The sequence below is a fragment of the Emys orbicularis genome, chromosome 10, assembly GCF_028017835.1.
Source record: "Emys orbicularis isolate rEmyOrb1 chromosome 10, rEmyOrb1.hap1, whole genome shotgun sequence".
NCBI classification, from domain to species: Eukaryota; Metazoa; Chordata; order Testudines; family Emydidae; genus Emys; species Emys orbicularis.
Window position 1 is genome coordinate 60585020 of NC_088692.1, and position 27818 is coordinate 60612837.

The window sequence follows — 27818 nt, forward strand, 5'->3', positions numbered from 1 at the left end:
GCAATAGAAGAATGAAAGAAAAATGGTCATTCTATCTTAAGCACATTATTTCTTCATACTTCATGTTAGTCCTAGAACTGTTCACATGACAAGACGTTGTACAAAGAGACTAACTTAATTCTGTCAGCTAGCATTCTGACACAAGACCTTACTGTATATGTATATGTACAGTGATCATGCGCTATGCTTAATATGAAACTTTTGTCCATGAATTACAGGCAGGTGAGGCCTCAAAGTGTCTGGTCTCAGTAGTTAAGTTCAGGTCAGACTGAAATAGAAACCTTCATTATATCTTGAACAACACTTTATTAGAGTGCAATGAAAGAATTTCAGACTCTCATTCTACTTGACTGTAAATAGAATTTTAGTATTCTGAATTTGATATACTGTAGGTGCAAATCATGCTTATCTCATTCTGGGGCTATTTACTACACATATGCCGTAGTTAGTATTGCACTGCAGATGACTAGCTGAGAAAGTTTTTATAGTGAAGAGTTTAATCTTATTCCTAGAGAAACTCTTTCAGCTCTCCAGTATCAGTGTCCACACATTAAAAAAAGGTTTCTGGTCAGCATTACCATGTCCTGTAGTTACTCTCCCAAATAACTGTGATATATTTTAATTCTGCCTACTGGGAGAAGAAAGGTGACACACACACACACACACACACACACTCTCTCTCTCTCTCTCGCTTCATGGTTTGTGTTGTAAGTGACCTTTACTATTGTGATCCCTTCTTCCTTCTTGAGGAGTTGGGGACAATCGGGGAGTAAAAAACCTAAAGTGGAGCATCCACAGGGACACTACTCGAAGAATTATTATCCAGATATTCTGCAGGTATATTGTTCTAAAAGTTTAATCTAGTTTTATCATTGAGAAAGCAGTAAGATTTATGCAATAAACTGAAAAATATTACTAGCTCCACTTTCAATTAAAATTTGGGAATATTCCTTCCAACATACATACAACTCCACTTAATGTTAATATGCATGAATTTCAGTGAGAATGGAGTAATTTAAACATTGTCCAAAAACATCACTTATGGTCATATTTTAAAAAAAATACAGAGGCTATTCAAACAGTGTTCTTTCTAAGCCACATAAATCAGATGCAAAGATGAAAACTAGCCTCTAACTGAAAAGACCTTTGATGTCACCTCATCTATGAATGGCTCTCATTTTTTTATCTTTGGTCACTTATTTTAAGGCAATTACTAGCTATGTAGTTGATAACTGATTGAACCCATTCAGCTTGTAGGACTACAGTCCGACATAGTGGCATTCACAAGTATTCTACTACAACATTTAAAAGTTAACCTAGTAAAGATTTAGAACTATTCGGTAGACAAAAAACTTAGCCAGTTTAGACTTCAAAATGTAGACTGCATCTGAAAACAGGATCTCTTTGGAAGGAAGAGTATTCCACAAAAATGTAGCTTTGTTTTAAATGCACAAGTTTCATTTGTATTTCCTATTATGGTAGCAGGTAGAAGCTTTGAGCAAGAATCAGGGCCCGATTATGCTGGGTGCTCTACAGACTGGTAGTAATAAGACAGTCTTTTCCCACTGACCGAAAGAAATTGTCAATGACTAATCAACATACTGAAGAACAAATAGTAACTCATTGTGAAGGCACTGGGATCAATGGGTAATGCAACTGAATAAATGGGTAGAGAACATTCTAGAAAATTAAGACAACATTGGCTCTTCCTGAAAGAATGGATGAGATCCCATGTGGTGCATTCTGTGGTTCCCCTCAATTTGAACCCCAGAATACTGCTCCATTTGAGATCTAAAACAAAAGCTCGATGGAGAGGAAAGATCACTCAGTTCTGCTTCAAGGAGAGAGCTGCTCTCCTTGCCCATTCCAATATAGGCAGGATGAAACATAAAAGCAGGACACCAGCAGTCCCAACCCTGAAAGATGCTGTGAGGAGATTGGACTGGGATAGCCACTCTCACAGCTAGTAAACAAGGCCTGTGACTGCCAAAAGTAAATTATCCTCATTTTAAGATCTCAATGTGTCAGTATTGTAAAAGGGCAGTTTGGATTTATAGTGTTAACTTCTAGTCATGTTGATTTTGAACAAAAAAAAATCTCCAACCATATACAGTACTCATCCCACAACAAGAGGAGTTACCACTACAGGCCCATTTCTGCCACCGTGGGACCATGCTGTTCGGGGTCCAAGACAAATGACAGGGCAAACTCAAATAGGGCGCAAAAGTCTATAGAGCCAGCTCCCAACATGTAAGGGATGCCTACAATAGTCTCATTAGGCTTCCTCTGCCTGTCCTAGGCAGCAAAGAGAGACCAGTAGTCTTTATGGAGCAAATCAAAACCCAACAGTCCTGTGCCAGGCCTACCTTCCTCTAGAGGGCTCTGGCAGTCAGTAGTCTCTGCAGAGGTTCTGGGCTGGTCCTTTCCTTAGAAAGCAATGGACAGGTGGTCTGTTCTCCTCCCTGCTTAGCCAGGACTGAGCTGTCCTCTTCCCTTTTTAACTGCCCAGTCAGTATCTGACAGCAAGTGCAGGTGTAGTGCAGTGAGGCTGAGTAGCACCATGACAGTCTGGTAACCCTAGCTGATTCAGTGTGGGATTTGCATACCCCATCACATACCTTCCCCCTCAAGCCAGTTCCTGGGGGACTAGACAGATATCAGCTTCCCCCCTTCCTAGGAGAAGGAATTTAGAGCTGAGTCAGGGGGAAAGTAGAGAACAGGTAAGTGGAGAACATGGAGACCTGGGAGATGGGTCGGAAATAGGAGGGAGCGTGGGCTATAATGGCAGAGAGAAAGGAGGGTCAGGGCAAAACTGGAAGGCAAGATCAAATCAGTATCTTAGATGCCTATATACAAATGTGAGAAGTATGGGTAATAAGCAGGAAGAACTGGAAGTGCTAATAAATAAGTACAACTATGAATGACATTGTTGGCATCACCGAAACTTGGTGGGATAATACACGATTGGAATGTTGGTATGGATGGGTACAGCTTGCTCAGGAAGGATAGACAAGGGAAAAAAGGAGGACGTGTTGCCTTATATATTAATAATGTACACACTTGGACTGAGGTGGAGATGGACATAGGAGACGAAAGTGTTGAGAGTCTCTGGTTTAGGCTAAAAAACAAGAGTGATGTCATGCTAAGAGTCTACTACAGGCCACCTAACCAGGTGGAAGAGTTGGATGAGGCGCTTTTTTGTTTGTTTTAAACAACTAACAAAATCATCCAAAGCCCAAGATTTGGTGGTGATGGGGGACTTCAACTATCCAGATATATGTTGGGAAAATAACACAGCGGGGCACAGACCATCCAATAAGTTCTTGGACTGCATTGCAGACAACTTTTTATTTCAGAAGGTTGAAAAAGCTACTAGGGAGGAAGCTGTTGTAGATTTGATTTTAACAAATAGGGAGGAACTCGTTGAGAATTTGAAAGTGGAAGGCAGCTTGGGTGAAAGTGATCATGAAATCATAGAGTTCACAATTCTAAGGAAGGGTAGAAGGGAGTACAGCAAAATAGACACAATGGATTTCAGGAAGGCGGATTTTGGTAAGCTCAGAGAGCGGATAGGTAAGGTCCCATGGGTATCAAGACTGAAGGGAAAAACAACTGAGGAGAGTTGGCAGTATTTCAAAGGGACACTATTAAGGGCCCAAAAGCAAGCTATTCCGCTGGGTAGGAAAGATAGAAAATGTGGCAAAAGACCAGTTTGGCTTAACCATGAGATCTTGCATGATCTTAAAAATAGAAAGGAGTCATATAAAAAATGGAAACTAGGACAAATTACAAAGGATGAATATAGGCAAACAACACAGGAATGCAGGGGCAAGATTAGAAAGGCAAAGGCACAAAATGAGCTCAAACTAACTACAGGAATAAAGGGAAACAAGAAGACTTTTTATCAATACATTAGAAGCAAGAGGAAGACCAAGGACAGGTAGGCCCACTGCTCAGTGAGGAGGGAGAAACAGTAACAGGAAACTTGGAAATGGCAGAGATGCTTAATGACTTCTTTGTTTCAGTCTTCACCGAGAAGTCTGAAGGAATGTCTAACATAGTGAATGCTAATGGGAAGGGGGTAGGTTTAGAAGATAAAATAAAAAAAGAACAAGTTAAAAATCACTTAGAAAAGTTAGATGCCTGCAAGTCACATGAAATGCATCCTAGATTACTCAAGGAGCTAATAGAGGAGGTATCTGAGCCTCTAGCTATTATCTTTTGAAAATCATGGGAGACAGGAGAGATTCCAGAAAGCTGGAAAAGGGCAAATATAGTGCCCATCTATAAAAAGGGCAATAAAAACAACCCAGGAAACTACAGACCAGTTAGTTTAACTTCTGTGCCAGGGAAGATAATGGAGCAAGTAATTAAGGAAATCATCTGCAAACACTTGGAAGGTGGTAAGGTGATAGGGAATAGCCAGCATGGATTTGTAAAGAACAAATCATGTCAAACCAATCTGATAGCTTTCTTTGATAGGATAACGAGTCTTGTGGATAAGGGAGAAGCGGTGGATGTGGTATACCTAGACTTTAGTAAGGCATTTGATACAGTCTTGCATGATATTCTTATCAATAAACTAAGCAAATACAACTTAGATGGGGCTACTATAAGGTGGGTGCATAACTGGCTGGATAATCGTACTCAGAGAGTAGTTATTAATGGTTCCCAATCCTGCTGGAAAGGTATAACAGGTGGGGTTCCGCAGAGGTCTGTTTTGGGACCGGCTCTGTTCAATATCTTCATCAATGACTTAGATATTGGCATAGAAAGTACGCTTATTAAGTTTGCCGATGATACCAAACTGGGAGGGATTGCAACTGCTTTGGAGGATAGGGTCATAATTCAAAATGATCTGGACAAATTGGAGAAATGGTCTGAGGTAAACAGGATGAAGTTTAATAAAGACAAATGCAAAGTGCTCCACTTAGGAAGGAACAATCAGTTTCACACATACAGAATGGGAAGAGACTGTCTAGGAAGGAGTACGGCAGAAAGGGATCTAAGGGTTATAGTGGACCACAAGCTAAATATGAGTCAACAGTGTGATGCTGTTGCAAAAAAAGCAAACATGTTTCTGGGATGCATTAACAGGTGTGTTGTGAGCAAGACACGAGAAGTCATTCTTCTGCTCTACTCTGCGCTGGTTAGGCCTCAAATGGAGTATTGTGTCCAGTTCTGGGCACCGCATTTCAAGAAGGATGTGGAGAAATTGGAGAGGGTACAGAGAAGAGCAACAAGAATGATTAAAGGTCTAGAGAACATGACCTATGAAGGAAGGCTGAAAGAATTGGGTTTGTTTAGTTTGGAAAAGAGAAGACAGAGGGGACATGATAGCAGTTTTCAGGTATCTAAAAGGGTGTCATAGGGAGGAGGGAGAAAACTTGTTCATCTTAGCCTCTAAGGATAGAACAAGCAGCAATGGGCTTAAACTGCAGCAAGGGAGGTTTAGGTTGGACATTAGGAAAAAGTTCCTAATTGTCAGGGTGGTTAAACACTGGAATAAACTGCCTAGGGAGGTTGTGGAATCTCCATCTGTGGAGATATTTAAGAGATTAGATTAGATAAATGTCTATCAGGGATGGTCTAGACAGTATTTGGTCCTGCCATGAGGGCAGGGGACTGGACTCGAACTCTCGAGGTCCCTTCCAGCCCTAGAATCTATGAATCTATGAAATATGATCTATGGTCTGTCAGCCATAAGAGCTCCTAGTTCACTCACCTGTCTGGCTGATGTGATGGCGACTAGGAAGGTGACCTTAATGGAGAGATGGGACATGGGACACATAGCCAATGGAAGTGTGGTTGGTAAGTAGTGAGAGTATAAGATTGAGGTCCCATTGTGGCACCACTGTTGTTGGGTGAATAAAAACAGAATGGCCTTCTACTGGAGGATGGAAGGCATCGATTGCTGCTAGGTAGCTAAAGGGAATCCCTGACATCTTCAGGGGCAGGAGATAGTCTGAAATAGCTGGGATATCTACTGATGCTGGAGATAACTGGTTCTGTCGCATACAGGTAGAGAAACACCTCCGTTAAACTAGATAGCATTTTCTGATATAGTCTTTTCTGCTTTGATTGATAATAGATTGAATGGCTTCTGAACATGAACACTCTAAGTCTGATGCTCATTCAAATACTGTGAAGAGAAGAGGGTCAGGTTGGGATGTTTGATATTGCTGTTCTCTCCCAAGTTAACAGATGCAGTAGGGGACAGATGCTGTTTGGAGGACATACTGATACTCATAAGAGGTCCAGAAACCAGAAGAAAATGGTTACCCACCTTTTTGTAACTGTTGTTCTTCGAGATGTGTTGCTCATGTCCATTCCATTGTAGGTGTGCGCGCGCACCCATGTCGTGGTCATCAGAGATTTTCACCTTAGCGGTATCCATAGGGCCGGCTGTGTCGCCCCCTTGAGTGCCGCATTCATGCACTGGTATTTAGGCACTGCAGGCCCTATGCCCTCTCAGTTCCTTCTTGCCGACAACTCTGACAGAGGGGCAAGAGGGCAGGTAATGGAATGGACATGAGCAACAGAGCTTGAAGAACAACAGTTACAAAAAAGTGGGTAACCGGTTTTTCTTCTTTCAGTGAAATTAATAGGCAGCAGATTTAAAATAAATAAAAGGAAGTATTTCTTCACACAATGCACAGTCAACCTGTGGAACTCCTTGCCAGAGGATGTTGTGAAGACCATAACAGGGTTCAAAAAAGAACTAGATAAATTCATGGAGGATAGGTCCATCAATGGCTATTAGCCAGGATGGGCAGGAATGGTGTCCCTAGCCTCTGTTTGTCAGAGCTGGATCACTTGATGATTACCTGTTCTGTTCATTACCTCTGGGGCACCTGGCATTGGCCACTGTCAGTAGACAGGATACTGGGCTAGATGGACCTTTGGTCTGACCCAGTAGAGCCGTTCTTATGTAGTGCTTGCTCACGTCGATTCCATGGTAGGTGACTCACAAGCAGAATCTTTGGAGGTGGGCTCTGAGTTCACAGCCTTGCAGATTGTAGCACTGCTCTGCCGAAGCCAGCGTCTTCTCGAGCTTGCTGGGTCAGGGCATAATGTGATGCGAACGTTTGGACTGATGACCAGGTTGCAGCCTGACAGATTTCTTGGATCAGCACCTGTGCCAGGAAGGCTGCCAGTGGCACCTGTGCTCTAGTTGAGTGAGCTGTTACAGTTGCTGGTGGGGGTACCTTTGCCAGCTCCGCATGGATATAGGGTGACCTTTCATCCTATCTGCCATGAACAGCTGCGTTGACTTACGTAATGGCTTCATTCTATCTACGTAGAAAGCTAGCACCCGCCTGATGCCCAGGGTGCAATGCCTCTGTTACCGAAATATCGGCTACACCTAGCTGAGAGCCGATAACAGCCAGACAGGGATAAGGAAAAGGTTGCTTTATTCTGTAGAAGAAAGGAGAGCTTTGCACCTTGGTACAAAAACTCTGTCTTACACAAATTTCACAGATCCTTTATACACATTCAGACAAAGGCCCTTGCCGTGTTAACACTTGATTGGTGGTTGCCAGACCCGTGCTTCTGCTATCTGGTCAGTGAAAACCAGTTTGGGACCAGCTCCAACTACTTAAGGCCTTGAAAGGGAAGACAGTTGAAAAGTTCAGGCTACTGTGTACTTGAGGTGTTTGCTTCCCCCTAATGGCCGCTGGCTGACATAACGGCTGCTAGCTATGTGTGTGTGTGTGGGGGGGGGGGGGGTTGCTGCTGACCGTCACACCTCCTTTCCTCATCTGATCCATGAGGCTTTGTGACACCCCGCAACTCCCTTTTGGGTCGGAACCTCAATTTGAGAAACTCTGGTCTTCCCCGTGAAATCGGTATAGTATAGGGCAAAAAGCACACAAAAGACCAGATTTCACAGGGAGAGACCAGATTTCACGGTCTGTGATGCATTTTTCATGGCTGTGAATTTGGTAGGGCCCTATCCAAGAAATACTTCCTCAGACGGGGCTCCCATCCCTCATGTGTTTGGGGATGGGGGGGAGCATCAGATACTGCACTTGGTGGCAATGTGGCATCCCCAAAGCAGTGGTGATGTTAGCCACTGATGGAGAAGGAACAGGGGCAGAAGACACAAACTCCAGAACTCTGGGCATAGTTCTTCTCCCAACTGGGGGAGAGAGGAAGGTAGGGACCCTGAGGCAGGGAAGGAACTATCCTATGCTCATAACAACAACTAGGAAAAATCCATTAAAAACACTAAACTATTTTCAGTGTATATTTACAGATAAGAAGGCTATGAAGAACCTTTGGACACAGAGGGTTCTGACTCAGGCCATGCGGTGGTGAGAAGGCCCTGGAGAACTGTCGGTCCGCACTGACCTTTATGCCCTCAGTACAGAGCACAAGGACAGCAACTGCACAAGTGCAGACCAACAGACACTGCTTGCTAGAAATATCCTATCTCAGAAACATGAAGCACATGTGTACCCACATGTGGAATACCCAGAACTCAAAGAAGAATCTTTACTTTCATCAGGTTTTATGTCAAATTGTACAAATATTTTTACCCCCCATTTATATTCTTGTAAGAACACCCACAATGCACCTGAGGTTAAGGCTTTGTTCTCATCTAACTTACACCATTTTTACACCAATTACATTGACTTCAATTAAGCTACTTGTGATACCAGGGCCAATGAAAGGATCATCAAACTCATAGGCTGTGTCTACATTGGGAAAAATTTAGCAAAAAATTCTCATAGGTTCCAAAACCTGCTGCAGAGCACTATCGTAGAGTGTTGGCTCTGGCTGCTAGACTCATTTTTACCACTCTCTCAGTTAAGCCTGCTGAAAAGTAAATTTAATCAAAATGGTGTTATAGATCTAGCTGCAGGTCCCTCACCTACACTATGGCTCCTACCACTTTTCAATAAACATCCTTTCCTCTCTGTGGTAGAACAGGGCATAGAAATGGATATTACTCATTTTCTACTTTAGTGACAAATCTACATAATTTGTTCAAGTTGTTAAAATAAAGCCGCTTTTTTCATACTACAAAACTGGAGGAATATTTTTTATAAGTTTTCCCAGTGTAGAGAAGGCCATGATTTTATCCTAAGATGTAAACCCAACTCAAAGACAAAGTTTTCAAATGTTATTTACCTTATGTGGACAAGACTGTAATTTGTCAGTTGCTGATAAAGGAGTTAGCAACAGGTGCAAATGACCTAGTGCTGAACACAGTTTAACCTCAAGTGAAGAGGTGGCCAAATCATGTTCATTGTTCAAGAATAGTGATGAAGCTGACCAAAAACAGCCAGCAATGTTTCATAAAGAGCACTAATGAACTTTTTAAATTTGCAAGGTCTAACATTACCACTTAACTACAGGGCAACCAGAATAATTCTGAAAGAAAACTTATGGGAGAAAGAAAAAGTGAATAGCAAGACTAGACTGAGTAAAACAATACCTCCCAACACATCACCTAAATCTAACAGTTCAAAACAGACAATCTTTTACAATCAACCTTTAAATGAAAGGCCACACTGCATATAAGGAGAGTTTTGCTCTAGTGTCTATAATTGAGAATACACTCTCCTAAGCAATAGGCCTATAAAGCAAAGGAGAAGAGGAAGGGACAAAACTATTCCGTGTACTACAACTGCTGACAACTAGAAGACACAAATGTGACATTACCCTTACAAAGGTGCTTCACTGGTGCCACATATTTTCTAAAATGGACTTTTTGGAATGATTCCCCCATGAAGAACGCCTGATTGGTGGACATAAATATGATGAATAAAAACATTGGTACACATACATTTCTCAGTGCTGAACCTGTAACATGAGTTTCTTTCAAATGTAAAGTTACAACTTAACATTTCTTATAAGGAACACCAAACCATTCAAACTGCTAAATAGATTAGTTTGCTTACAGTATTGAGTTTATTGTTACCAAGTAGACAGATTTTATTACTTACTTTACTAGACTATTTTGTTTCCAAAACAGCTATGTAAATTTGTTAGGGGCAGAAAAATGTATATAAAATAGTAATACAAAATTTGTCAGTCAATGGATGAAAAATATTTTAAAATTAACAGAGTCTGCCTGCTTTGTATTGCACCGATGTACAGTGAAATTGTAAGCCCAGATGCCAAAATGTATGTTTCTTCCAAACACAGAAACCATCAATAAGATAAGTGCTGAGTTATAGCATTAGAAATTTATAATTATGTGAATCCTCACACAAGACTCATGTAAGTATTTAACTTTGGCTTGTCATAAACAACTGTGTTGCATCTGACCAAAATGCACTTCTCCTGTCTAAATCGTAAAATTATGTTAATATTATGGCCAGGGCCGGCGCAACCCATTAGGAGACTTAAGCAGTCACCTAGGGCGCTAACATTTGGGGGGCGGCGGCCGGATCTTCGGCCGCTGGCGGCAGCATTTCGGGGGTGGCATTTCAGGGGCAGGACCTTCCGCCGCCTAGGGCAGCAAAAAAGCTGGCAGCGCTCCTGATTATGGCCCTACAAAGACTTATACAAATGTTTAATAGCAAACAGTCTTATTGACTTCAATGCGGCAACTCACACTCATAAAGCTAAGCAGGAGCCTCTCTGCAGGATCAGAGCTTCTATATGGTTATTCAAGGCAAGCTGCCAAGAAATTTACAAAAATAGACATTTCATGCAGCAGGTACCTAGATGTGATAGGTGCCTTTATGAGGCAAATATAAACTGGGAGGGGCGAAGGAGTAGACACTAATTCTAGGCTCAGAGTTTTTTTAACAACACCCCTCCATTACTTGTTTAATTAGTAATTTCTTATCTATCAGTGGCTAATCATCTATATACTATATGAGATTTGTGCAAAAAATCTTTAAGTCACTTTCTTGTTATTGGTGAGTAAGAAAAGCTAAATACCATAATATTAGCAAAAATAACTGGATATTAGGATAAACAGAGATAATGATTTTAATATGCAAAACCATCAAACCCAAAGTGCTGTTGCATTTAACTCTGTTATTGCGTGTTCCAAGAACTGTACGCAGTGCATTCATGTCAGATCTCTTAGGTGGCTCTACCTTTAAGATGTCCTCAGAAGGCCCTCCCTCTCCAACAACTTCAGAGGTTTATTTTAAATGTTACATACAGACGGTCCCCGGGTTACGCAAACCCGACTTCCAGAAATCCACACTTATGGAAAAACTTCCGTAAGCTTTTTTTTAATGTGGTGGTGGTGGTTGGGGGTGGTGGGGGAGGGCACGTAACTGTCAGGTATATGTTCCCGACTTATGCGAAATTTGACTTACGTAAGGCGTTCCGGAACAGAACACTTGCATAAGTCGGGGAGCGTCTGTACTCTAGTATGGGGTCAGCAACCTTTCAGAAGTGGTGTGCCAAGTCTTCATTTAGTCATTCTAATTTAAGGTTTAGCGTGCCAGTAATACATTTTAATGTTTTTAGAAGGTCTCTTTCTCTAAGCTGATAATATATAACTAAACTATTGTTGTATGTAAAGTAAATAAGGTTTTTAAAATGTTTAAGAAGCTTCATTTAAAATTAAATTAAAATGCAGAGCCCCCTGCTGGTGGCCAGGACCCGGGCAGTATGAGTGCCACTGAAAATCAGCTTGCGTGCTGCCTTTGACATGCGTGCCATAGGTTGCCTACCCCTGCTTTAGTAGGTCCCCTTACAAAATCTGAATAGAATACATGAAGATCACATACTGAAAAGCTACTCTCTCTTCCTTAAAAGCATCCTGATTAGAACCACAGGAATTTCAGCCCAAAAGCTGTTTTCCCCAATCAGAAAGAGATGTGAAGAGAAGAGATGAAAATGCCTCCTCCTTCCCATAACCACATCATTGTTGTTGAAACTTTAACAATTAACTCTCGCGAGTTTAACAAATTAAAATTACTAATACAATCCCCATGTTAATAGAGTTTAGGATAATGGGCAAAGTTTTCAAAAGTGCCTAGCTGACTTAGGAGACTAAATCATGTATTTGAAAAGCTCCTAAACCCCACTGAAAGCCAATGGGACTTCAGTTCCTAAGTACTTTTGAAAATTTGACCCATTGTGATGCTGTTATGTGTTATAGTATTTCCCCCCTTTTCTCTTCAGTAATACAATCAATGAACACCATTAAGTTGTGGTTTTATGCATACATATTTCCCCTCTCCCTGTTAATACCACCAAGCAGTTCTAGTATCATCACATTTTTGCTGCCCTTTTATAGTAGCTCAGTTAGAGACAGTGGACAAAGAATAGTGAAATACCTGCCTGGTGAAATGCCCCTTACTGTACTGCAGTGACGGTTTAACTACAATAGCTAATGTAGATCAATTAACCCAAAGTGGTGGATCACTTTTGTCTTTAAAATGTTTCCCTCCTGTATTATCCAATCCTACCTCATTTACCCACCACCTGCATTTCTATAGTGACATCAGGAATACACCCAAGAGCTCACTGTGAAAGTAGATAAAGCTTTTAGAAAAAGATCCAGTCTCTACATTTAACTCTGCTCTGAACAACTGTCTTGAACCTGACAACTTAACTGAGATCAATAAGACATAATTTTATGATAGAATTGCCTATTTGCAAACAGCACCAACCATCTAATCCCTTATCTCCAGAGCGTGTCATGTCTGTTAAATTCTGATGAAATCTTACAGCCCAGCCAGGCCTGACTTTGCTCAGCCATTACTACTCCCACGTGAAGTGTTTATTTTGTTTACAGTTAATTGATTGCATTTCCCTCTTACAAGTCAGAATGTTCATCCTCTCAGATTTCACCATTTTCTGTTTGATAAATGTGAATTTCTTCTAAAGGAACAGACACTAAGCTCAGTTTATTTGAATGCAAGCATCTATGATGGCACCACAAAAGATTACAGATGAGAAACCACAGTACTTGTTCATTGATACTGCAAAGCCACATAAGAGTGTATACTCATTTCTCTCTCTCTCAATATATACTTTGCATTCATACCATCAAGGTTCAGCAACTGGTGGAGGTCAGTTAAATTTGGGGCCTGAATAGCAAACGTTTTGCATGTTAGCTACACAAACTTGCACAAACTCACTCTAAATTATCAAATAGCAGTTACTGTACTTATTTTAAATTGTACTGGGGAACTAGCTTTCTAGTAAAATTTGTGCTGCTTTGTCTAAGACTACTTGGATTGTCATAAAAACTTGAGAGAAACAGCATTTCAAAACACCTTAACTCAAACTGCTGCTTTGTTCTTTTTACACACTCTATTATAAATGGAGCTGAACCAATAACTTTCCATGAATGATTTATCTAATGGATTTAGCCTCTTTCTACTCACAGATCATGATTTCCTCAATCATCATCATCCAAGAGGCAAATTTTTATTTATTGATTTTTGCAAACTTTTGTACCTCTGCACTGATTGCAAACAGTTCCCTGGATTTTCCAGAGTAATAATTCAAGCTGCATTAATTGTGAATGGCCAAAGTAGCGCCAGGATGCTGTTTTCATTCTCTAACCACAACTGCTTCCTATGCCAATACTCATTTATACATATTTAAAATTCAGCTTATGCACACACTCATGTAGATGTTGAAACTGGCGTTCAGTGAAGATTCACACCAGTAAAGGCACACAAACAGGGGCACAAGCACGGCCAAGTTAATTTTTAAAAGTGGTTATTTGTGGAGGGTATTTTTGGCCATCTTTGCCCAGTTCTAATTTTTTTTTTTTTTTAATTCTTCAAGTTGTACAAACTATTATTTAGAAGTTGTTATTAACAATATCAACAACAAAAAAATCTTAATGGAAGAGGGATATTAAGGTACCATTTGAGACATTTGCTTAGGTTCCTCTCATTACTAGTGTTTGTAATGAATCATCCAGAGAAGAAAGCTATTAAAATGCATTTCAGTACTGTGGTTTGGTTTGAAAACTATTTTTCGTTATGCTCCTGCCTCATTTCTACCATGAAACTTCATTATTAACTAGAGTGATTTAACTCACTGAAGAGCTGATGTGCTCAGTGTTAACAGACACTTATACAGAAGGGTTAGATTTTTATCAGTAAATGTCGGTAAACACAGATTTCACTGTACACACACAAACCAATAACAAAATATTTTCATTGATAATAATCAAAATGTACAGCGAGGCAAAGAAAAGTGATTTTTGAGAATTTATCAGCGTTTGAATTAAGGATAATTAGTTTGTATATTTTGACCTGTTATGTTGACAGTTTGTGTTTTAGTGGTTATAAAGATTTAACTTTTTGAATCTCAACGTCTATGCCATTAAATAATTGTCTGACTTCCCCATAATTTCTTTCAACTATGAAAATTTAAATTGATAAAAATTGAAAAAAGCTTAAAAGTAAGCATTGATATGCACTGAAATTATGAAAAAGTAAAAATCAAATTCTAGCAAGCCTGCTTATATAAACAGCAAAATATCAATAGCTTTTGAAAGTTAACTGATGAATATTTGAGATTTGTTTTAGTAGTGTTAGCTACATCTCTTTTTAAAAAAAGAATTGATTACTCAAAAACAAGATATATGGATTACTCAAAAACAAGAGGTTGCAGACCTGTAAAGAATTTCGCACCATCACCACCAATTAGCCCCACATTTATTTTTGGGAAAATAATGACATATACAGAGTCGTCACCAACGCATGAATATTTTGGAGAACGTTACCAACCAATCCTCAAGGCACGGTCTAGAAATTGGCTGAGTAAGAGGGAACACTCATTAAAACAAAAACCTCTAACTTGGGAACAGTATCTTATGTGCACACATACACACACAGGTATATCTTAAGAGTCAGTACTAGGAAGCATATTGTCTAATTCATTTCCTTGCTTTTCTATTCTTACTGTCTCTTCTAATGGTTAATACTCTTTCGTAAGAGAGAACAGCTTTCTCTATCACTTCTGAATAATCAAGCCGTCTCTCAGTCCCATACATGGCACCCACTTTCCCTTAACTCAGCTGTTGAAGTCTCCAGATCGTGATTTAAAGACTTCAAGTCGCAGAGAATCCTCCAGCTTGCGACCCCTGCCCCATGCTGCGGAGGAAGGCGAAAAACCTCCAGGGCCTCTGCCAATCTACCCTGGAGGAAAATTCCTTCCCGACCCCAAATATGGCGATCAGTAGAACCCCGAGCATACAGGCAAGATTCTCCAGCCGGACCCTCATTTTACCAGCGATGGCACGTTATTGCCTAATTGACTAAAATCACGTTATCCCATCAAACCATTCCCTCCATAAACTTATCTAGCCTAATCTTGAAGCCAGAGAGGTCTTTTGCCCCCACCGTTTCCCTCGGAAGGCTGTTCCAAAATTTCACCCCTCTGATGGTTAGAAACCTTCGTCTAATTTCAAGCCTAAACTTCCCCACGGCCAGTTTATATCCATTTGTTCTCGTGTCCACATTAGTACTGAGCTGAAATAATTCCTCTCCCTCCCTGGTATTTATCCCTCTGATATATTTAAAGAGAGCAATCATATCTCTCCTCAGCCTTCTTTTGGTTAGGCTAAACAAACCGAGCTCCTCGAGTCTCCTTTCATATGAAAGGTTTTCCATTCCTCGGATCATCCTAGTGGCCCTTCTCTGTACCCGTTCCAGTTTGAGTTCATCCTTCTTAAACATAGGAGACCAGAACTGCACACAGTACTCCAAATGAGGTCTCACCAGTGCCTTGTATAACGGAAGCAGCACCTCCTTGTCCCTACTAGAAATGCATTTATTCATCACACTCTTCCAGTTCATGAAGACATTGCTATTTTGAACTTTCAGATGTGCATACATATTTTATTATGCTCAGCAATTAAGTTACAGTAAAGCCATTTATAAGGAGGATAAACATTGCTGTTTGCACTAGTATAGTTCTTTTCATTATGAATATTAAAAATCTTTACAAATATTAATTAAAACTTACAGCACCTCCTGGAGGTATCATCACTGCCAGCCACTGTTCCTCAGGGTCTTGCTGTATGGTGAAGGAATCACTTGCTCAGGGCATACTCTCCAAGGGGTAAGAAAATTCCCCTGTTTTGCTTTGACAGCACAAGGCTGAAAGCCCTAGTAGACTCTGGGGGTCAGCTGAGCTGTTTAGGTCACTTCTTGTGATGTCTGGAAGCAAAGAAAGGGACTCCTTTCCTCTACCAAGAACTATTAGGTGGTTGAAGTCCGTTTCTTTCTTTCAGAAGATATAGGGTAGGATGAAAAATAAGGGGACTGATTCACAGCTGCCTGGGAAGCAAAGATCATGGGTCACTAAACACATTCCTCTCCTCCTTTAGTATCATGTGGGAGGAGCAAAAAAAGTAGGAGATCATTGCTCTATATGCAGATCTTACCTAGACAATTAACAAGCTAGTAACTAGATGATTCATACCATTCAGTAAGTTTTTCCTTTTTTTCTTTGTATAATATACTTGGTTGACTTGTGCAATTTTAGGTTCTCCTCCCCCACCACCTTTAAAAGATATCAGGCAGCAAATTCAGTAAATCATTTGGAATTTTATGTATCAAGCCTCAACTCCTAGACTGTTATTTTCCCACAGATTCTTGTTGTTTCCCTGATAATGTATCTACACTATCTTATACCCTGTAGTTGTAACTAACACTGAATTTTAGTGAATTCCTCCACCGTTGATCTAGTGCTGGACCGTTCTATTGAGAGATTTCCCTAAAATCCCTCAGCACACACAAAGCCTGTGAAAAAGCTATTATCGTTTTCAATTTTCAGATGGAGAAAGTGAAGGTCAGAGAGGTGAAGTGTCAGAGTTAGGAATAGAATCCAGGTGCCCTGACTCAGTCCACTACTCCAGACACTAGTGCTCGCAATAAGGTAAATGGGCAGAACAAATGACTAGGAACCAGACAGATCCTAAAATACTGAAAGAGCATGGGAAAGCCTATTGACTACCTGGTGGTGACGTTCTCAATTAAAAAACAGAGAAAGTAGTAAAAATGTGTATACGCGCGCGCGCACACACACACACACACACACACACACACGTGAGCTAAATTTTTGTCAGAGCTTTCATACAGTTTCTGTATAAATGTTCCAAATCAAAGAAGTGGTCCAATACGGGAAAAAGATGTCTTTCTCTGTAGATGGAAACCGTCTAGCATCATCATCACATCCAAAAAGTATAATGAAGTTTTTCAGACTAACTTCATACAAATAAATTCTCTTGACACTAAAACTGTCTTTTTTGTTACACAAAAGCTATGCTTTTTCATCAGGTACTTTGGATGCCCATCTTGGTGGTTATAGAATTCATACATAGTAAATTCAGTTTTACTCCTAAATTCTACCCCACTTTAAAAACAAATGAATAAGACAAGATAAGATGAAAGATCTTACTTAGAATAGTTAGTGAAGTTCAGTTGATTCTGAGGATGTACTGGCTTAGCAGGCTCAGGGCTGGCAGGAACCTGTGTAGAGGGCTTATTTTCAAAACTTCTGCGATCAAAGTATGAAAGCTGCTTTCGATAGTACTCTTCATCTTCCTCAGGATCATAGTGATTTGAACGTACTATGTCTTCAGATGGCTTCACTTGAGGTCTCTGTGGTTCTGGAGCCCTAAACAGCAATGATGATGATGATCATTAATGCTTTGCTTTCTTGTTTGTTTGGTGGTTTTTAGTAGTAGTTTGTATTTTAATTAGAGTTCCACATCCCAAATGCTTCTTTGTAATCTAGCTAACCACGATGCAATTTAAAAGTAACTCTCATACAACTATGTAGAAATATATTACAACTGCTTCTCAAATACTCATCATTTGCATAAACAGAATTGCATTTAGTTGGCAAGATATGGAGGCTTACATATGACTAAACAGTGGATTGAGAGCAAAACCTTTCAGCCTTTAACATATACTGTATTGAGGTTAGTTAGCTACGGAGGTTGTATCACAACAGTAAAAATCCCTTACCACCTTTCCTTCGACTTTACCCATTTCTAAATTATCTAGACTAAATATTAAAAAGGTCTCCAACTTGCTGCTGTCTTTTCTTATGCCATAATTATTTCTTTCTTAAAAGGATCTGAGAAAAGGGCACAGTGAAGTTCACTCAATCTTGCATCAGAGCATCCTTTAAGAAAAGTGTCTTGGTGGCCTCTATTACAGATGTACATGTCACACTGATATAACACTTCTACTGTAATTTTAAATACCCAAGCAGAAATCTCTCACCATTGAAACATCCACTCTTTTACTATTAGATTACATACTTGTGTGTTAATGAGAAATGGTACATTTACCTGTAAATTGTTTTGTCATGTTCATACTGATTTTGAGAGGTTGGTTTGGAACCACTCACTGTGGCAATGGCAGGTTTAGGTGCTAGTTCTGGAGGCTGTAAAAAAATCAAAAACATGTAGATTTACTTCATGATATTCCTACATTTAGAAAGTATCCATGGTATTGTTTTAAAAGAAAACCATGTGATTCAAAGTATCAAAACCTGAAGAAAGGGTGCATTTAGGGTAGCAAATTCCCCTCAATAAAACCTTCCACTTCCTATTTTTAACATACAGTATACAGAAGTTACATAGCTAAGAAGACAGTACAACAAAGAAAGAACTCCCTCTCTTTATATATAGAAAGACTTTACTGTTTCTGGTACAACCTTGTTTGCTACTTAACTTCAGTATACCATCAGTTTAACAACAGGAAGTGAAAGCTTATTTATACGTATAAATTATTTACCTTGACAGCTGGCATATCATTAGGATCCTTGATTTTTTCCACCGATGCTGATCTTTTGTTTTCAAACATCTTAACTCTAGTTAGCACTGATTGTGGTTTCATGGCTGGATCTTCTTCTTCCTCCGTTAGAGTTGGTGGTGTAGGCAGTGGTTTACTGTTGGAAGGCAGTACTTCTGGTTTGCTTTGTGATGAGGGGGGGGGAAGAGGAGGAGGAACACCTGCAGTGCTATGAGAAGGTTCATACTGTCCTGCTTTAGCATTAAATCCTTGTGGAGGGCCTTGTTCATAGCCCCTCATATGTGGATCGAAGTACTGCTTAGGTTCAGGAGACTTAGATATTGCTGAAGGGTATGTCTCAGCTTCTGATTTATATCTACTGTGAATATCATATCCAGCAGCGGGCTGTTCTTCATATCGCAGTTGTGGTAGACTGAAGTTTTTAGGTGCATGTTCATAGCGAGGCCTACTGTCATAAACCATTGGAGGTGGTTCTTCAAAGCGAGGTTGTGCTGGGTAGTAGCTGCGTTCTGTGCTCTCTTCTGCATTTTGTCTGGGGTTAAAGTCCCTAGGAGGTTGGTTATCATAAGGTGGTCTCGGCTGGTGGGGCTGTTTTTCATCATAATATGCCCAGTGGTCCTCATAGGGAGGTATACGGTCATCATAATGTAGACGAGGGTCATAACCACGGGAAAACTGATCTACATAGTTCGTAGAATCATACCTATATGTTGACGGCTCATACTCTCTACTGGGTTGTTTCTCTGCATACTGAACCTGGGATTCATAGATCAGATTTGTCTCTTTCTCCTGTCTCTGTACTGGATGATTAACTGCTGGTTGTTTCAAGACGTAGTTCTGTCTTGGTGCCTCCTCGCTAATGTATGGATCCTTTTTGTACACCTGTAGAAAGAGAAAGTCTCATGTGTAACATGAAGAAAGTGATTGTGCCTACGTTTATTTAAAGTGCTACACTGCAAGCAGAATTAGATAAAATTAGTTTAGGGGTTTATTTAAATTACAGGGAAAAGCAGTCTTTTTTTTTTAAGAATGAATTTTTTCAAACATTAAAGTTAATTTCCACATTTGTATTCAGTGTATCCTGATCTACTCATTTTATAATTATCTGTTTCCATTTAGTATACTGGAAACCATAAGGCGTGAGACAAGGTTAGCATCATTTTGAGGACAACACAGGTTTTTGACAAAGGCTCATTAATGAACAGCATAGAATGTTGACAATTTAAATCAAATATGCAAAGAAAAAAAAACAAATCAGACAAAGCAACTTTCATTTAAAATTTCTTGTTCTAGAAAAAACAGAAGAGGATGTACAATTTGAAGCCATGCAAACAAAAAATAGGATGATTCTTAGAAATTTAGATGCACTGTTGTATAGTTCATGAACCCTCAGAAAACTCAAAAGGAATTCTCCAATAAGGAGCAAAAAACCCAGTCATGTGCTAGCTTGATGTATAGCAGCAAATTAGTGCAATGATGCAGCACAGGTACCTTTGTTGGATCTATATGCGGTGATAAGGATGATGGCTCTTGATCTCTTAGCATTATGTGAACTCCCTCAGTGCTTGGTGTTCTTAAGGGGCCAGCTTGTAGTTGAAAAGAGTTGTAAGGAGCTGAGGTGGGCTCCTCCAGTCTGACATTAGTTAAGTTTACATTAGGATTAACAGCAGAAGGTGATGAGGTTGCAGGGTTTGTTTCAGGCGACGGGGAAAGGTAAGGGCCTGCAGGTGAGGCTTCTGCTTTCTGTGAAGTGTTCAAAATATTTTAAATATAGTGCTCTTGTATAATGCTATGACTTTCCAGTCTATATTAAAAATAATACTAATGTTTCGATCAAACACATCTACTACATGTATAGTTGTTTAAAGAGCACTGATAGAAAGTATCAGGCACTAGCACTTTTCAGCAGTTTTAGAAATTCATTATATCACTTTTTACAAAATGAAGCAGATATCTAAATATATAAAGTAGACTGGAACGTCAGGTATTTTCACATCAAAATAAATCACAGCCCCTTATAAGAAAAACCTCCTCAAATTCTCTAATCCATTCTGGCATTATTATTGGCAGCTTCCGTGGCACACTCACAATATTGCCAAGGACTGTACACAAAAGTCCCTGCTCCAAAGAGCTTACACTTTAAGGAGAATACCTCCTAACAAAGAGTAAAGTTGCTGCTTACCGATTGAGAGGCAGCTGTTTTAAATCCTGGAGAATCGATTCTATGATTTGGCTGGGTCTGAGCTTGCGATGCATAAGGAGGATATGTTTGACTTTCATGATGCATTCCAGAGGAATCCTCTCTTACAGGTTCAGAGGACCGTGTAATAGCAGATTCCGGAGGAGTCCCAACTTCATCATTGAGCGTTTCATCAAGCTCTTGATCAGTGTAGGCACCCCCTTCTGTATCTGTGTCATCATAGTCTGAAGTGTGTCTACTATCTGTGCTGTACATGGAATATTCACTACCTGGAGCTGATAGGTAGGAAAGGCGATCATCGTGTAAGTCAAGGTCATCACTTGTAGCACCATCTGCCTGTGTCAAACAAAATTAAATTAAGATCTTTAATAATTTTCAAAGGATGCCCCTTCACCTTTTATGGGAAACTGGGGAGGATACTTTCTTGTGGAGAACTAAAAATCCAACACACTGTATGCATCTGCTTCCAATTTGTGATGGGCAGTTAAAAAGCCTGGTTCTTTAAAGTGATTACGGGTCTGATTTTCAGATGTGCTGAACAATTCAACAGGAGCTGTAGGTGCTCAACAACTCTGAACACCTCTAAAATCAAGCCCTTATTGTTGGAGGATATCATATAAAATGCTCTGAGGGTAGGAGTCTGCAGTTTTCCTATCTCCATTGCTCCTCTATTTCAATACCTGCTGGCTCTCCAGCTGCTGCACACAGTCACTTCCCAGTCCCATGGGATCAACCAGAATGGGGCAGGGAAAGGGGCAGCATATAGAGGGAATCAGAGCTTCTCTTCCTTCCCCCACCCCCTCCAGCAATGGTGCTGTGGGATAAGTGGCATTAGCCATTGCATGCAGCTGGAATTCCTGTGCTCCCGTTGCCCCCACCTACATCTCATATGCCTGCTTAAAGATAGCCTTCCCCACAGGTTAGGAACCAGTCTCTGAGGGTATGTCTACACTGCAATTAGACACGTGTCTGAGTCAGCTGGCATAGGCCAGTCACAGGTGTCTAACTGCAATGCAGACATACCCTTAGAGCAGGGGTGGGCAAACTACAGCCCGCGGGCATGATTTGGCGTCTCAGGGCTTTGGATCTGGCCCGTGGGATTGCCCGTGCCGCTCCCGGAAGCTGCAGGCACCACGTCCCTGCGGCCCTTGGGGGAGGGCAGAGGACTCCGTGTGCTGCCCTTGCCTGCAGGCACTGCCCCTCGCAGCTCCAATTGGCCGGGAACGGGGAATCGCAGCCAATGGGAACTTCAGGGGAGGTACCCGCAGGCGAGGGCAGTGTGCGGAGCCCTCTACCCTCTCCCAGGGGCCACAGAAATGTGGAGCTGGCCACTTCTCGGTGCGATGCGGGGCCAGGGAGCCTGCCTTAGCCCTGCTGCCACCCCAAAGCCGCTCCAGGTAAGTGGCGCCGGGCCAGAGCCCGCACCCTGAACCCCCTGCCACACCCTTCCCGCAACCCAATCCCCTGTCCTGAGCCCCCTCCTACACCCCAACCCCCTGCCCTGAGCCCCCTGCCGCACCCTGCACCCCAACCCCCTGCCCCACATTAATGGCCCTGCATGCAATTTCCCCACCCAGATGTGGCCCTTGAGCCTAAAAGTTTGCCCACCCCTGCCTTAGAGTATCACCACCACCACCACATCCAGACTACTAGTTTGAATTTTAGGCATATCAACAGAGATTAAAAGTAATTCTCACTTGACAGCTGTTTAGTGGCCTACCCAAAATGGGTCAATCATTTCTACTTAGTTCTTCAGGCCCTTTCTGATGTTGGCACCCTTCTTGATAGAAAAATGACCAATGATTGAATGTACATGATAACATAACTATCTTCTCCTACTAAGCAACAGGGTTGGGGTATTTTAGCACAGGCAGTGTGGGGAAGCTTACAATGCAATTGCCTGTGCTGTACGTGTTAAGGCCACAAGGGACCATCAAGCTCTAATCTGACCTCCTTTATAAACAAAGGCCATAGAATTTCTCCCACTAAGTCTTGCATTTAGTCCATAATTTCTGGTTGAGCTAGTGTATATCTTTTACAAAGCCACTAATCCTGACAGACTTCAAATGACAGATAATCCACCACACCTCTTTGTAAGCGATTTCCATGGGCAAATAACTAAGTTTTTTGTCCTCGTTACCGAGGTTATGTCACTACTTTTATCTTGGTAGAAATCAGTGTAGAGCAGTTCACAGTTGTCAACTGAGTCAGTTGATTCCTTTAGACCTGGAAATGATAGGCAGAACTATAAAAAGTTTTTTTTTCATTCCAGGAGAAAAACCAATTGTCTTGAAAGCACATCTGAGAGGAACGGAAGAGAGATGTACAGATACAGTGGTGACCACTAAGAGCAGCAATATCACCAGGATTATTTTTAAGTCACAAAGATCCACCCCTCCCCACAGATACTTTACAACAATCTTAATATGATAATGAAAAAGGGAAAGGAAAGACTGCTCACTACTGTGTTATATAAGAACAGTAATGGTTTTATCATTCCTACTCAAACAAAGGGAAAGTGACATTTCTTACCTTTCCTTCTGAAACCCACACCAACTGGTTCTGTTGCTGCTGAATTGCTTCCTTTAGTGCTCCATACCAGCCATCATTCATTGAATTCAAGTTGATAGTAGCTAAAAATAAAATGGGATTAATAGGACTTCTTCTATAACATTTCTTTTTCAGTTGGAGAAAGTTCTGGACCACTACCATCAAATGCAATGTGAATTGTGAGTTTAAATAACTCTTGGGGCACTTTGTATACACACATTTATTTATGTCTCCCTTTTATATAAAGTAGTTTTGGGCATTTTATCACAGTTAACAATGAGAGCTGAGTTCAAGCACAATTTTACTCTAGAATAAACTATTAATGTGGCATCTTTTTCCTTAAAATACTTTCCTCTTGTGTTTAATTCAGAGTCCTATCTGCTTCCTTTAGATTTCATAAGTTTCTGCTGATTTTTACTCCTGTTGGCCTTGCCAAGCCACCACAGCTAAGAGAAAGTGAGGTGGCTTAGATTCCTACCTGTGCTTCAGCAGGACAGATCTTTACTAAATTCTACCTATCTGAGACTACACAAATACAGCAGATGTAATCTGGTCTGCAAAAGTATTACTGGTGATAACATACAAGGAAGAAAGAGTCTAGCTTGATTGAGGTTTATTAATTGCCAGCCCTGTAAGCAAAAAATCAACTTTTTTTTAAATTAGTGAAACTGATCATATATGATTCAGGAATCAAATATAGAAAACTGCAGCACCCTAGGATGTCATTTTTACAGTTGCTTTCAAAGCAGAACCACGTGTTAAGCCATCACAGCTCTCCCACTGTTAATACCACTCTTTGCTACTATGGGGCAACAGATAAGTCTGAAAGTGAAACAGGACCAGAGAGCAAGAAGGAAGGCCAGTCATGGATACAGTGGGAATTAGTCACAGTGAGAGCAGGATAGAATACCCAGGAAAGGGGGGGGGGGGAAAGAGATTGGGAAGGGGCCAAAATGTACCATGGGTCATGAAGGGATCTTTGTCTGCTACCTCCCCTTCAAGAAGATCTGTACTGACAGATCTTTGAAACTTGTGAAAACGACTAACCAACTTTTTATTAAAATTTGAGGGGCTTCGATGTAATGGGTAATATTGGTACTCCGTTACCCAGCAATGCAAATCTAAAAATCATATTCACATTATACAAGAGATGCTGTTCAAACCTCTGTTGGATATATTACCCCTGCCCCAATTTAAGTTGGGCTTGGTTCATAAACATTTCCTGCTGTTTACTTACTTGTGAAGAGATGATGATTATTTTTCCGTAGCTTGTGAGCTCTTTCATACAATTTTCTGGCACTTTTCCGTGATTCTGGACACAGTCTCATTCTCATGGTTTTTACACCCTGCTTGGAATCAGGGTTCAGGAACACCACAATGGGATACCATTGTGCATAATTCAGACGATCCACAGCATTTGGAGTAACATCTAATAAAGCATGTTTGTCCTGCAGAGATAGTACATATGCAAGTAAAGCTTTCAAGCTCTCTCTAGATGATAAATCTGTAGAAGACACTAAAAATGCATTGTTTTCTATTTACCCTACAGAATTCACCATAGCATTCATGTACTGATAAATAACTAACTTACTAACCTTTTCCATTTTGAAAATGGGAAAACATATGGGAATTCCCAGTACAGCTAGGCTGCCCATGCAATCAGTCCCATCAATATCAGTGCTACTTAAAATTGGTATGCCTAAACATGAATTGTAATAACATATAATATATTTAACCCCTATAAATCAATCAGGCAATTTTCCTAGGTAAAGGGCACTGTACCAGAAACAAAGTCTGTGGTTACTAGGAAGAAAGGCCAGGTCCAGATTCCTAGGCAGAGCTAGTTTTCATGTCTCTTCAACTCTCCTTCCAAGAAATCCCGCCCTGCACATGGGACTTGACTGGTTTTCCCCTGCCACAGAGCCAATCTCAGGAACATGCAATTAGTGCATTAGCATGTAGTGTTTCCAGCTTGTGATGTCCCTTCAGTGGCTAACATTTTTTCACCGGAGGGGGCAATAAACAATTTTGTTTTTAAAATAAGATGAAAGAAGAGGGAAGGGATGGGAGTCAGTCAGATGGGGTGAGCTAGTATTAGACATCTCCAGGAACCTAAATGAGGGAGTTTGGCATCAGTTTCTTTAATAAAGTAATCTGTCACTTGCTTTAAAAAATGCATATGAGCACCACAGCCCAGCTGCAAGTCCCACAGTCAGACCCTTCTTCATGTGAAGAAAGTAGAAGAGAGTAGGCAGCTTAGAACAGCAGTAATGGAACAGTAGAGACTTCTTGAAACAGAGCCTACAAGAACGTCCAGATTGAAGAGTTTAATGACAGGGAGGGGAACTCAAGTTTTTCAAGTGATAGTCTGCATTATATTCCACAAGTGGTTATCACATATCTAGTCCACATGCATTGGAGAACTTTTTAGTTAGCAGTACCTGGAGAGGTGGCACATGCACCCTTTGCTTCCTCATGTGTGTGACCAAAGTATAAAGGGCAGAGTGGACCAGTACTGTCTGTGATTCCACGTGGTGAAGCACAAGTCCCTGAGTTTAAAGCACTGCCCCTCCTGCAAGACCACCATACATCTCAACAGCCATGCAAGCGGCACGTTCTGGACTGGTGAGAGATCTGCAGGTCCTTTTTGAAACAGACACAGCATTTAAGGGACTAGTGGTTGAGGGCCTTCTTGTTGGGAGCAGTCCGTACACCCAGACTCTGTTCCTGGGCCCCCAACCTCCAAACCTTTCGGGGACCAGAGATCCTCAAGGTTTGCACCAGAGACACCATCAAAACAAACTGAGATGCTCTCCCCAAAGTGGCCTTGATACCGAGGAAGAGTCAGGTCCAGCCAGACACTGAGCAGAAGAGGTGCAGAATGTCTTCCCTAAGCTCTGACTCTAAGCCTCACAAAATGACATGGCTGTCAGATATCAAAGGTACATCAAAGCTGAGGAAAAACTCGCTGAGCACTGCAGAAAGCACCAGTCAGGATGACCCAGATGTGCCATAGGTCTCACTTAGCATGAGCCATGCTGGTAATGGGGAGCATAGTCTTAAATGGGGCCTGACCCAAGGCTCCAATCCATACTGGTACAGTGACCATTCATACCAGCCCCCATGACCTCCCATACTGTACAATGTTAGTTTATAGGGTGTGTGGGCCCCATAAGCACTCCCAGTTTGCCAAGGACCCAGCTTCCCTAGAGCAGTGTTTCTCAGCCAGGGAACCAGGGATACAGGTACCCAGGGGAAGGAGAGGGGGGAAGAAGAGGAATGCAGAGGTCTTCCAGAGTTGCACATTAATGAAGTCGTCAACCTGTCATAGTTCTTCCCGAAGCCACATGCAGGGAAGGCAAGCAGAGGCTGCATAATTGGATGCAAGAAAGGCCTTCCTGTTCTACTTGTACTAGGCCCTTCAGAAAAACCCTCCATCTCTTGGTGGTTTAGGGGGGGCGGGGGGGAGGCTAGGGGACAAGCAGTGTTCACTCAGAATATTCCAGTTGGATAGCCCAGTTCACGTTTAGACTGGCAGGGGCTCCTCTCCTTCGCAGAGTACTAGCACACTCTACCAGGGCACAGGCTACTTCAGTGGCCTCTTTGGCAGGCATATCCCTCAGAGACATCTGCAGGCTGGCAACTTGGTTTTCTGTGCACAGATTCATGAAACATTATGCACGACTGCAAGTAACCAGGGATGATGCTCTGTTTGGCAGGACTGTGCTGCAGTCCCTGTGGGAGTGAACTCCTTGTACCTGCCTCTGGGAAGGTCTACTGTTTGGGAGTTACCAGCAGTAGAGTATGATATGGACAATCACTAAGAAGAAAAGGAGATTACTTATCTGTGCAGTAACAGATGTTCTTCGAGATATATAGTTCATATACACATCTCATGTATGTGGACTACACATCTCAACGAAAAAAAGGTTATTCACCCTGTGTAATAACTGTAGTCCTTCAAGGTGCATTCCCCCTCCCCGCCAATGGGCACTTCACTTCACGTGAACATGCACCCCCTGTGACTTTGATAAGAGATTTTCATTAGCAATGTCTGTTTGGCCCACGCATGCACTGCTGATATTCTCAAGCCCTGCACCGAGACAAACCGTCCTCAGTTCCTTCTCCACTGCTAAGTCTCAGAAGGAACTCTGAAGCAGGGGGGAAAGGAGGGCAGGTGGTGGAGCACCCATAGGGGGGACACATCTCTAAAAACCGTAGTTGCTGCACAAGGTGAGTAACCTCTTTTTCTTTGAGTAGTGTCCCTATAGATGCTCCACTTCTGATGACTCCCAAGCAGTATCCCCAGAAGGAGGAGGGAACTTTGGAATTGAGTCTAGAACTGA

The 27818-nt window shown here is 41.4% G+C and overlaps 1 protein-coding gene across 2 annotated transcripts in view; it reads right to left on the reverse strand.

The window, feature by feature from the left end:
• The window catches only part of TJP1 (tight junction protein 1), a 325424-nt gene that overhangs the window by 17163 nt on the left and 280443 nt on the right, over nt 1-27818 (reverse strand). For both annotated transcript variants that reach the window (XM_065412781.1, XM_065412780.1), the window contains exons 18-24: nt 24710-24920; nt 23455-23555; nt 20905-21258; nt 20214-20465; nt 18705-19604; nt 18257-18351; nt 17356-17574 (exon numbers count right to left, since the gene is read on the reverse strand). In XM_065412781.1, coding sequence (XP_065268853.1) covers nt 17356-17574; nt 18257-18351; nt 18705-19604; nt 20214-20465; nt 20905-21258; nt 23455-23555; nt 24710-24920 — 2132 coding nt within the window. The remainder of the gene's footprint in view (nt 1-17355; nt 17575-18256; nt 18352-18704; nt 19605-20213; nt 20466-20904; nt 21259-23454; nt 23556-24709; nt 24921-27818) is intronic.